At 34.6% G+C, this 13227-nt stretch overlaps 1 protein-coding gene across 1 annotated transcript in view; it reads left to right on the top strand.

Moving 5' to 3' along the window:
- Window positions 1-12672, top strand: part of LOC121330636 (cystine/glutamate transporter-like) — a 34719-nt gene extending 22047 nt beyond the window's left edge. The window contains exons 7-12 of the mRNA XM_041277288.1: window positions 3664-3787; window positions 7807-7910; window positions 8254-8350; window positions 8779-8928; window positions 10861-11038; window positions 11320-12672. Coding sequence (XP_041133222.1) covers window positions 3664-3787; window positions 7807-7910; window positions 8254-8350; window positions 8779-8928; window positions 10861-11038; window positions 11320-11372 — 706 coding nt within the window. The 3' untranslated portion in view covers window positions 11373-12672. The remainder of the gene's footprint in view (window positions 1-3663; window positions 3788-7806; window positions 7911-8253; window positions 8351-8778; window positions 8929-10860; window positions 11039-11319) is intronic.
- Window positions 12673-13227: the final 555 nt, after the last annotated feature.

Raw genomic sequence — 13227 nt, forward strand, 5'->3', positions numbered from 1 at the left:
TTTCAGTGTCACTTCAATGGTGTGGCTTTTTTCATAACTGTCATCCATAACTTCATAAATTGAATAATAATTTCTGAAGTAAAAAAATCCAAACCTCTAATAATTTAATTACAAGTGTTACAACAAGGGGAAAGGGAAACATTTTTCATATCTCATACACATCTATACAAATACAAGCACCACATAGACAGCATTATAGTTATGATGGGACATTGTTTACCTTACATGCAAGGCTAGGTTTATATGTTCGTTTACATGTGTCAGTTAATAGTGATGATGAAGATGGTGGAAAATCAAACACCTTGAGCCACATTTACAAAGTGTTTGCAAGCAGGCACATGCAGAGTAATGCAACACAAATGGCAAACAATATTTTGAATTTGAAACATGCAAGTCAACACATATCTGAATACATGTACATCAGTTTGATACCACCGTATCTTTAGTATAACATGCATCTTTTAACACATTTGTATATAGGTGTTATATAGTGATTCTGTGTATTGTATACTCAGATATTAATATTCTATGTAGTATATTACGATGTATTTAATACGGTAGCACATCAGAGGTGCACATTATACATGTGAAAGTCAAGGCACCTAATTCATGGACATTATACATAGGGTTGTGATACATTATATAACATTAGCAGGGATGGAAATAAGACTCCCATTGTATAGCAGTTTGATCCATTGTCTTTCACTACTGTATGTCCAGATTCAAATCCACTATATAGAATGAGCTTAAATCCATATAAGACAATGCAATACAATCTCTACATTTGCAATTGCTAAGTTACTAACACTGGGTGTCTGTTTCTAACACAATCATTTCCTCAAATTCACCGACATGGCAAAGGCTGCTGTGCTTTGCATTCACTTAATTGAAGCTGAATGTATGCTTTACATCAAGCTGTAAAAAATTCCATCTCACTGCATTTTTGCTTTTGTATCAAAAAAATTATGATGAATCAATTGCTTCCTAATGGATAGTTAGATTGACTGATAGCACGCGCCTTGAAAGAACCCATTTGTCAAAAAAAGGAGAAAGAACAGAATACAAATCTTGGTGTGCATATTGCTGCTAACTGTACAGGGGAATATGTGGAGGTGCACATTGTGAGTATTTGTCTTCATAATGTAGGATCTCTAAGGCATCAACCCTGCCAACATATCGTGTTACTGAAATGATCTGCCAGTTGCAGCAGGGGTGATGTCCCGGGTGACAGCTGGGTCCCAAACACTTGAAAATGAGGCTCTTTGTAGATTAAAAAATGCAGGGACTTCATAAGCTTTAAACCTTCCAAATAAAATAAAAAATATTTGAACCCTCTATGTCTAGTGCATACAATTGTGTGCCTTTACACAAAGGAGTCAAATATCCTGCCTCGCTTGTCCCTAGATGAGGGTATCAAGCATCATGGACTCAAGGTGATTTAGTTTCTTAAAAGGAGGAGGGAGTTATTGAGGATTACAATATTTGTGTAGCTTTGTCTGTGTATACATTTTCTTTTATACATAAAAATAAATGTAGCATTTCTTAATAGCTAACAAAACCTTTTTGGGTGGATTTAAAAGGAATACAAATATGATCTGAATAAAAGGGTCAATAGATTTCTTCGTCGTCTTCTTCTGATTCATATTATTGTGCTTTTAAAATGCTGAAAAAATATATCAGTGAGAAAGATTGAAGTAAACATTGAGAGATATTGAAGTCTCTTTAGAATCAAAACAGTCAAAAGATCCTATTCTACATTCATTATTCTGTTTCATTTTCTCTGAACATTTTTCTTGGCTAACGATTTGTTTGGTGTGGCATAAATATGTATGAAATTGATGTGCAATTACAGATTTATTTAAGTTCAGTTACAGGTTAATAAACATTTTATGGATATGCAGTGGTGCAGAGGGTGTGTGTACACCATTTTACTGACATTATAATTTTCTTCTTTATATTCATATTCCTTATTGAATAGGTTTATTAATACTTATATTGGTAGTTTTGCAACACGTTTTGGAATAATACTTCAAATGTAATATTCCTGTGGTTTCCATATGTCCTTACCGCATACTGTATATGTTGACTTTCTATTAACTTGTAACTGGACTCAAATAAATGAGTAATTAAATGAAATACTTATTCATACCACACAAAATAAAGAATAACCTTTACTCTAACTTTCTCATTCTTTGTAACCTCTGTATGCCACTTTCCTTTTTCCTGCAGGTCCTTACGGATCTTTTTAAATGGATTTCTTCACCTGTGGACAATGGAAACTGGTGAGCTCTAGGCAAGGAATAATAGATCAGATTGAGCTAGACATAAACGTTTTCATAATGTCCCGCTCCCCCATCAAAATGATAGTGGTTTATATTGACATTTTAATCTATAGGATTTGGAATCTTCACCAATAAGGCTTATTTCCTTAAATAATATAATAAGTACATTAGTACTCTAAATTACATTTTATTAGTAGCATTTTTTTTTTTTTTAAATAACATTTTATGTTCCTTGATAATAAAAAGTAAAGCGCTCAGATCTTGAAAATGAGGAGTACTTCCCAGCCATTCTGACACTTTTTATTGTCACAAATGGTTCATTTGTTGGTGTTGTGCATTGATAGTTTCTATACATATATTCTATCCCACACTAGACCTGTTTAAACAGCAATGCATCACAAGCTCTTTTTTTAACCCAACTTCCCACCCAAGATGCAGCTGGACATTTCTTTCTGTATTGCCTTAGCTTTAACACCAGCTACTGGAACTGCAGCTGAAACTTCTAACAGGTCTAGGCCATTTGGAGTCTCTTTGATGTTTTATTATCGTCTACTGATGTAGATTACATTGTTTCTCTCCAACTTATTTTCCTGTCTCTTGATGCTACATACTTTCATTCTTTTCATATAATGATTTACTGTATAACACTCAGTTTATTACATCCCTTACTGACCAACCAATGATCTTTTTAATCTGCGATGAAATGTAATGCTCAGTACTCTTGTCTAGAAGTTTCTTAGTATGAAATGGCATTGTTTCTTATATTAGCCTTGGTAGCTTGACCATAATGGAAATCTTAGTTAGTATGGGTAAAACATGGTACTGAAACGCAACCAACTTCTGGGGACACCAAGAGGTACTGCAAGGTATTACTTTTACAGAGTGTTTGGCAATACTGGTATGTGTTGCAATCCAAACAGGGTTATTGAGGATACAGCTTTTAAAATCATCTTAGAACTGGTATTTACATGAAAAAGTTCCCCAACAGCTTGGAAAAAGCGTGAACATAGAGCTTTTCTTTTAAAAGTTCGAGTAGTTCGGGTTGGCTAATGATTCATGTGCAAAACCAATGTGATATCACAGTGGTACTCTGTGAGATTGCCATTTGCACTGGAACTGCAAAAATTCTGTAAATTACAACTGCTATATAATAGGAAATTATAATTATTGGCATTAATTTGAGATGTAATTACCTCAGGTGGGTAACATGCTGTTGAAAAGGTAAAATGAGTATAGTGAATGTGTTCATTACCATCCGTTATGTATTTATTGTGTTTTTGATGCTAAATCGAAATATCAAGATACTATTATCATGTACTATCATTAAATTCCATGCTTTGAATGCTAGATTGAACTCTAACAAACTTGGCTTATTTTGCAGAACCATCCCCCTAGCCATATGCATATCGATGGGAATTGTTACTGTTGGCTATGTGTTAACAAACGTAGCCTATTACACTGTAATGTCTGCTGAGGAGTTGCTTGCCTCAGAAGCTGTTGCTGTGGTGAGTAATCTAATCATGTAATTAATATTGATTATTTGTTATTTTGCATATGTAGAAGGGACTACAGGGAACAGTCATTGAGTGAATCTTGAAATTTGCAGTTAACTTGTGTGGATAACTGACCTTCACTCTTTAAACAAGGAAATACTTCTATTTGTGACTATTTATAATTAACCCATCAAATGGCCCTTTCAATTTCAAATGTCAAAGCCAAGTATTTCTCCCCTAGTGCAGTGCCAAAAAATGGTGAGTGAAAAAGACATTTTGAAAAATGGTGCTGGGTACTTCTAAAGACCTTGGCAAAAGGGCAACTGGAAGGTATACCCAACGTTTCACAATATCTCAGAATGAAGAAAAAAATACTGCAACTTGTAACTTTTGCTCATTGGTGCTTTCCTTTCACGGCAGTACTACAAGTTTATCGTATCATCTTAGTCACTGATTTTTCTTTATATTCAATGTATTTCTTTCCAACATTAGCATAAAACTAACAACTTTCTTCAGCTAAATAACATAAAATAGCACTCAATACATTACATTTCTCCTCAGCTAACCTAAATTAAATTAGCAGTAATATATTCACTCAGGGGTGAACTCTCAACAAAAAACTACAGGTACTTATATGCATAGCCAGGTGTAAACATTAAAACGAAATTGACAATTTGAATGCCAATGAATAAATACTGTAAAGCAGTGGTGCACAACTCAGGTCATGGAGGGCTGGTGTCCCTCCTGGTTTTAACCATAACCTAAATTGGTTAATTGGACCGATTGAGCTTCTAATAAGGTCCAATAAAGTAGGTGAAGTTGTAATAAAAACCTGCAGGGACACTGGCCCTCCAGGACTGAACTGTGTACCACTGCTGTATAGGTACCAGTACACAATACATTTAGCAATATAAAATAAGCCGTAAATAACTGATACAATTTTATAGCCAATTCACCAGAAGCTGAAAATACTGAAAGCTTTGTACCCTCTGCACGTATCACTAAAGGTTGGTTCATACTTCTGTCGTAGATGAATGCGGAATGTCAGGCACAGACAATTTGCTTCATGAAGGACACATCATGTCGCAGCCCTTTTGACTGCATAGCTGTCGTCAATAGTTTAAATACAAATTTGCATAACTGGAAAAATTGACATTTTAGGAGATGTGCAGAGTTTGTACCTCCTTTACAATAGGTTTTAAAAAAAACAAAAGCCAGAGATAATCCTAAAGGGAGCATTTTATACATTAATAGAGAGATGTGGGTAAGACATTTTTAGAATGACAGGTGAAAGGTTTGACGATTTGTTAACAAACAGATTGGGACCATTGCTTTAACGCAAAAATACACATGCGATGCCAGTGACACCTACAGAAAGACTTGCAGTCACACTGCACATAGTACACAAGTTTGGCCACAGGATTTTCTCTCTTGTCCTTTGCTATTGATTTCTGAACGCCAGCGCTGTTTCTATTATTTGGGCAGCTCTATATTCTTTAAGAATGGGCTTATAACGTAGATGTTTACAAACGTCTTCTTTTATAAGCTCCTCGAAGTCTTGCTCCATGATGGTTACCAGCGTACAACCATGCAGCAAATGTTGAAATTTTTCATCATGCGATTTCAGGTCGTAAGAGTATGGATGACATAATTCCGACCTGTTGCACCATTGACTCTGACCAGGAATTATGTCGGAGTCTGAAGTATGAACCAGCCTTCAGTTATGAACTGTAATACAATGCTTAAGTTAAATCTTAAATAAGTACTGTATTAACAAATATTACACTATGCAGTAACTGCTTTAGCAAGAGAGTTTTGTTCCAAGATATCCCAAAGAGCAGAAATAGTGTACAAAACGAGACAATGTTTGTATGTTTACATTCTTTGTTTTGAGTACATAGTCAATAACAAATGAACAACACAAGGGAGAACTAAACTAAACATTTCAACACGAAAGTAAACTATGATATGGGACGGCAAAGCCGTTTACGGAACAAAACACTTTGTATACCTCTTTGTAAAGAATAGAAGTGATACCTTTGAGTTGCTTGTCAAAGACCCGGCACTGTCGTTTCAACTCGGCTTAAATACCTGCCTTAATAGATCGCAGGTGTTTCCAGTTACCCCGGGTAAGTACTGTAACTGTTTGAATATGTATGGGAAATATAGTTCAGGGTTCTTTGATAGATGGACCACCCTTTCCTTTAAAAACCACAGCTATTGTGTACAAATCAGGGTCTAATATAGATTTCATCCAATACTTTGCCCCACACTTTATTACACTAGATTAATTACCATGAACTTATTCCATAAAAAAGTAGCTTGGAAAAAGACTTCTCAAAGCTGACCAAGAGGAACTGTGATGGAATTATGTCAGTGTTAAACATACTGTACATTCAGTTGGAGAAGTGAAATTAAGATTGACCGCAATCTTAATACCCAAAACAACTCACACTTCCATCGAACTTCCACGCTTCACTTGTGCTGCCTGTAGTTCACTTCTCCTGTCTTCTAGAATCAGAACAGTCCCTTTTAGTGTGGCTTTAATAATCAGCTACTACTGTGGGAACAAAAGAGACACCAATGAGGAACAAGGGGATTAATTAAGTTCCAAGGGTTTATCTTTAACAAGAAATTGAGACATGAATGCAATTTGGATGTGCATTTGAAAACAAATCAAAGTGAACATTAAGAAGTTATACAAACTAAAATATAAGTGACATACAATCAATTCAGTGAAAAGTAAAATAGAAAACATCATAGTGAATGAAATAAATCAAACCATGAAAAAACCCCATTAATATGCATACTAATTACATAATTTAATCCAAAATAGTATAGAGTGCACGGGGGTAGGCAGCAGCAGGGCTGGTAGGTAACATAATCACAAATGGGTATATAAGCCTGATATATGCTCCTTACAAAAGAACTGGCTCTTTTGTACAGCGGTATTGACGCTATGCTTTAGTGTGAGAGGTTCCAGGTTCGTGCCCGCCCTCTGCCTGTGTGCGCCTGCCTGCGTTAACCTATTTTGCACACCTGTTACATCAGCACATTATTTTTATAATGTGACCAATCATATAAAGCCATAGGCAGATGAGACTGACTGATTGGTTTAATAATGATTAGCACCAAAGCAGCCAAATAACTTCTCCTCAGAAGTTTGCAACCAAGAACTAAGGTAAATAAGTCATCCATTGTCATTGGTTCATTTCGAGAGCATCTGAATGATTGTTTAGTTTCTGTGATGAGACTTGTGACTATTACGCTTTGTTCCCAATCTGTTATGTAAAACTTATTTCTTGACTATAATTTATTTAAATGATCAGCTATTTCTAGATGTCTGCACCAAGATTTCAATCCACTTTAAAGCTGTCTTTGAAGATTAAAGGGACAGAGATGCTTCAGTACTGTATAGGGAAATGTGGCTAATCAACATACAGGAGTACTGCTATAAATGTTACAGAATTGCTGCTGTTGAGTACCCATAGGAATTATTTCACTTTTAATCGTAACTGTATACGTTATTAGTTTCCTGGAATAATGCTCCAGCTGATGTTTTTCACCCAGTTTCCTACTGAAAGGACTCTTCTTCCATCCTGCCATGTCTATTTATGGCATATTATGCACTTTTGACACTGACAGTCTTATAATTGTCCAGTGATACTGCATGCAGTTATTAGAGTATAACAGTTTGCCGATGGTAAAATAAGGAAATGCATGCTTTGTGTAATTGAAAAATACTAATTTCAGTTTATCTAAATGGCAGTAGATTTTAAAAAAAAATCTGCTGTTTTCCAAGGTTAGAATTGTTTTACTTTAGAAATATTTACAATTACAGAAGAGCACTATTGTACTATGAATATTTAAAAGTATGTTAACCATAATTGCACAAATAAACAGCTGACAACCTGCTCTTCCCACAGTGTTACACATAAGTGTAATAATACATATACGTTATTATATATATATATATATATATATATATATATATATATAGATTATATATATTATATATATATTTTTTACAGACCTTTGCTGAGAAGTTGATGGGGAAATTTTCCATGGCTGTTCCAATATTTGTTGCTCTGTCTTGCTTTGGCTCAATGAATGGTGGTGTATTTGCTGTGTCAAGGTAAGCAGCTTCAGATGCCTGCATTTTCATTTGTGCATGATATTTGTGCATGGTATTTGTGCCATGTATATTTGTGCCATGTATATTTGTGCCATGTATATTTGCTTAATTCTTTATTTTAGATCAGTAGGACATAACTGAACTCAGCACAGGTTAATCACATGCTTATCATATGTAGATTAAAACAATGCAAAGGTAAAGAGTTTAAGAGCTTACCAGTTATGGAATACTTTTGTTTTTGCGACTGAAAGCCATGACTCGGAGCTTGTGGTGAACATTGACTGTGAGTGGTGCTGTTCCCATTGCAATGCATTACAAGTTCTCTACAACTGTTTTCTGTTAGGATGTTTTATGTTGCCTCCCGTGAGGGTCACCTTCCAGAAATACTTTCTATGATCCACATTCGCAAACACACTCCACTCCCTGCAGTCATTGTACTGGTGAGTAAACAACTGGATGAAACAAAGTGGAGGTTTTACTGTAATTTATTTATTTTTTCTTTTCTGCCTAAGAGGAAGATATGTATAACAGCAGAGCCTTTTAAAACAACATAGTTACAAGAATGAAAGATATTTTGAAATACCTGGTTTAGGGGCTTTGATTTAATGTTATTTCCGTTCAGTGATTGGAACTGTTTTACATCTTTTATAGGATCAATTGTTAGGTGACTTAAACTAAGCAAACTTGTATTGAGACCAGACTCCATCTATTTTGTTCAGATAATTCAAGTCATAAGTTACACTTTCAATTTCTACCTTACAATTTTAATATTGACACTGTGTATTTCCATGCGTCTCTTTAAATGAGAAAAATAAGGTGTCATGCAATGCACTCCTGCCTTCTACTCCTGCCTTTTCTTATTTTTCAGTACCCACTGACATTACTAATGTTGTTCATGGGAGATATCTACAGCCTGCTGAACTTCCTGAGTTTCATTCGATGGCTCTTTATCGGTCTAGTAGTTGTTGGGCTTATTTACCTCCGATATAAGCGTCCCGAAATGCCTCGACCTTTTAAGGTAATGTGACTGTTTATATATCTTCCTTTCTACAAAGCCCTTGGTCAGGGTTTCCCAATCCTGGTCCTGGGGGACCCCAGTTTCAGCTGATTTTCATTCCAACTGAGTTCTCAGTTACATAATTGAACCCTTAATTAAACTAATTATGTGTTTAATTAGACTTTTTTAATTGTTCTCAGCTCCTAAAAAGTTGCTGATTTCAAGTTGCTTATAAAATTCTATAGTTAACTTGAAATCTCCAACTGTTTAAAAGCTGAAAACAATTAAAAAGGTCTAATTAAGCTAATGACTAGTTTAATTAAGGGTTCAATTATGTAATGAAAAACCAGCAGACACAGAGGTCCCCGAGGACCAGGATTGGGAAACCCTGCCCTAGGTAATAAGAAAAGAATAAACAATATCAGTACAACACAACACGCTGCAACTAAGGGGATGCAAAACAGCAAAAGTAAAAAGGGCATATCAAAATGTATAGGTTGCGTGTCTTCAATTTTACCAACAATATCTACTAGCAATATACATCCCGTCTTGCTTAGTCTAAATATGGGTTAGATGTCTGGAAAGCAACATTACAAAAAATGTCGTTGAAAATAACCACTAAACCTGCAATATGTCTGCAAAAGATTGCTGTCTAAAAGTCACCAGAATGTCACTTTGATGCCTTCAAATAATCTAAAAAACTATGCCTTCTTCAATATGAATAGTTTTCAGTGTCATTTTATTATTGATGACTTTTGCTACCACTAGGTAGCAGCCCAGTATAATGACTACTGACAAACTATAAAACAATCTTTAATTAAAACTTGCAGGCATTACAAAGAAGCCTTGCATTCCCTAAACGAGAGCATGTTTTCCCCCAGAATATTATAAGGTGTACAAATGGTTAGAAGCATGAATATATGTTAAAATGTTACATGAAGGTACATGGTTTCCTGTATAACCGTACAATACTGTATTTCATAGAGTTAAAAATTAAATTAATATTCCTGTGTTGCATTTAGAATTACAAATCCAGTGACAGGTTGCTATACTATGACTTCATGTATATAGGCTGTCACAGCTTGTATAATATTAAATAACATATACAATTGAAGCTCATGGAGTTATGGTAAATATTGCAAAACACAACAACCAGCAGAGCATATACAACATTAAAAACAACTAAAAACAATGACCCTCTTGGTTTCTTTATGTGGATTACAATCAAAACAGCTGTCTAATATGAAATGGTTATAGTTGTTGTTTCTGTTGAGTAACTATACACTTAGCACTGCCTGTTTTTTTTTTTCTTTTACTTCTAGCCCATCGATAGAGCTATACCTCCTCCTCTCCGATCTAGTCTATCTTTTCAGAGTAGTTGATATCCCTTTGTGTGGAATTCTTCTCCATCTTCAGGTCTAAACCAAGTTTCGGTGATTCCAATGTCATACTTTTAAGTTAAGATGTGTGCTTCTAGTTCTAACAATTTATTTCTGATGGGTCTGGCATTTAGACAGGCTTTTCATGTTTTATTCTATCTGACTTAAACCTTCAGCCCTAACTAGGACCTGATTTTGGTTTCCTTTCTGGTCTGTCTATGAATTATTTCTGTGCTCCATGACAAAATATCTGCTCCCCTATCATTAAGGTGTAAGCCATTTTTCATGCAAAGCTCACCTTTTCCCCAAAAGGTGCCCTAGTTATCTACGAACCCAAAACACTCCTTCTACGTCTATTCTTTAATCATATATTTAAATCAATGTTTCTGCTAAGGCACCCCCTTCCCTATGTTGTGATATTTTAACATGTTTATAACTAGTGCACTAAAATATACACACTTAAATGGACAGTTTTTTTCAAATGAGATGCTGTAGTGCTGCATGATTGAAAAAGATTGACTGAAACCATATGAATAGGATTTTGTAAATTACTGTGTCTTATTCTGTATTTTAGGTTCCATTGTTCATCCCTGCCCTATTTTCCTTCACCTGCCTTTTCATGGTTGCCCTGTCTCTTTACTCTGACCCCATCAACACTGGGATAGGATTTGCTATCACAATGACTGGAATTCCTGCATACTATCTATTCATTGTGTGGGACAAGAAACCCCAAATCTTCCAGAAGTTTATGAGTAAGTATTTATAACACCTTCAATATTTCCTTGAGATAAAGCCAAAGAAAATGGCATGTTTTCATTGGCTTATTCTGCAGCATATCCCAGGTGAAAGCTGTATCATACTATATATCAAGCGACTTTGTCCAATAGTGATGAAGCTTAGTGATGAAGCTTAGTTTGGATATTATTCAGCTCAAGTATAAGAATGAGACAATACGAATCTAGGCATATACAATAAGGAAATGCCAATAAAAGGCTTCAAGCTCTGCAGTAACAATTTTCTTCTTTCATTTCAGATTCAATGAGCAGAGCATTGCAGATCATTCTGGAAGTGGTGCCAGCAGAATAAAAAAAAGAAAAAAAAACATTACTTCGATCTGCAGCTTATTTCTGTTATGACACACCCAATACTCATTTTATATTTGATAAGTAGAAAGTTTAAATGAATAACATGATTATCTAACTAAAGCATCCAAGTTTGACCTTGAAGGAGTTTGACATCATTTTCAATGATGATATCTAATAACCAACTGTAAAAATAAATCGTTTGCATTATTTTATTTAACTGTATAACAAAAATCTAAATGATACTCACTGAGTATAGATAAGTTGTGGACCAGTACATTTTTTAAATTTTTTATTCAATAACAGAGTCAGTTTTGCTACCTACACCTGTTTCATTCTAAAAACAGTACAGCAATTCAGTGTTTTAATGTGTCAGAAGCAATAGTCCAATTACCATATAAAAAAGACTTACTTGTGAAGCAAATGCAATTAGCTTTTTTGCTGAATAAAACAGTTTCAACCATATACATTTAACAGTATAAACTTAGCTGCAGGAACGACCAGTCAAGAGTTGTTTCTTGTTTTATACCATTAAAATGGTCTTATTCTAAGAAAGTCTGTCTTTGCCTTTTGTGCTTGCTTCTAAATATGGTCCATTGAGAGAAGCCAAAGTTTGACCATAATGCAATAACTTAAGAATAACAATTTAACTGCTTCTAGTCATCTCTTGCTAGTTTTAAAATATAATTTACTTTAAATTTTGGGGCACGTTTTGCGCTTGTTTCGGATCCGGCACAATATTTTATATCTGACAATGCGCAGAATGGCAGGGAGTAATTTAAGCAAACATACTTTAATTACCTTACGATTTCAGGTGCCTGTAAATAAAGGAAACATTAGAAGAGTACTTTTGTTGGTCATTTCTTTTTGAGTGGTAAAGACAGATTATTGGTTATCTACAAAATGTTTGAATATTTTTAACACAGAAAAACAGAAGCCCTGCTTACAATAAAAAAGTTTCACGATTACACATCTGATAATAAAAAGCTGGGCTTGCTGTGCTGTAAGCAAAATGTTCTTAAACTGTACAATGGAAAGATGCATCATCAGTGTCCCAGCTGTTTCTTAATTTCACCCAGGCAGTAAACAATACAAATTACAGCTGTACCTTAGGGCATAACTTTAATTTGTCAGCAGAAATCCTTTAGGGATATAGCTTATCTTGTTAAAAATGTATATAAAAACAAAGGTTTACAAAGGTCTGCCATGTTTTTTTTTTTAAATAAGTTTTACCAGGCCTCCATTGGCTTACATAGATTTTGCAATGCTTTCACCAGGCTTTACTACTCTTTGCTATGCTTTTACTATGGTATACTTTTATAACATGGAGGTCTTTGTGAATAAATGTGTTCTGCAAGACAATGTCTTTTTAATTGTTTCAAATCTGAAATTTATCAAAACTAAACTGACCTTTCCTGTAAATATTGTAAGGCTTTTAGTTAATGTTACAAATAATTGATTATTGCTATGCAGTAAGCCATAGTTTATATCAATTCTGTTCTCCTTATGCAAACATCCGTGTTGTTTACTGCACATATTGTATTTTCAAAAATGTACATCAGTGTGTTTGTGGTAAAGTATATATATATTTATATATATATATATATATATATATAATGGTATAATGGTATGCAGAAGTATTCACCCCCTACCAATAATGTCATCTTGTGGAATTACAAATAATGTGTGCACAGTTTCTTAAATTAGCTTTTTTTTATTCAAAGCTGTAGTGATTAAACTGAACATCGTTATATGGGGAGGTTAAATGTTAAGAAAACTTGCAAAGAAAATGTACAAAATGGAATTTACTGGTTGCACAATTATTCAGCCCCTTAAGTCAGTACTTGGTAGAAACACCT

Source organism: Polyodon spathula, chromosome 2 (genome assembly GCF_017654505.1).
Source record: "Polyodon spathula isolate WHYD16114869_AA chromosome 2, ASM1765450v1, whole genome shotgun sequence".
Taxonomy (NCBI): Eukaryota; Metazoa; Chordata; class Actinopteri; order Acipenseriformes; family Polyodontidae; genus Polyodon; species Polyodon spathula.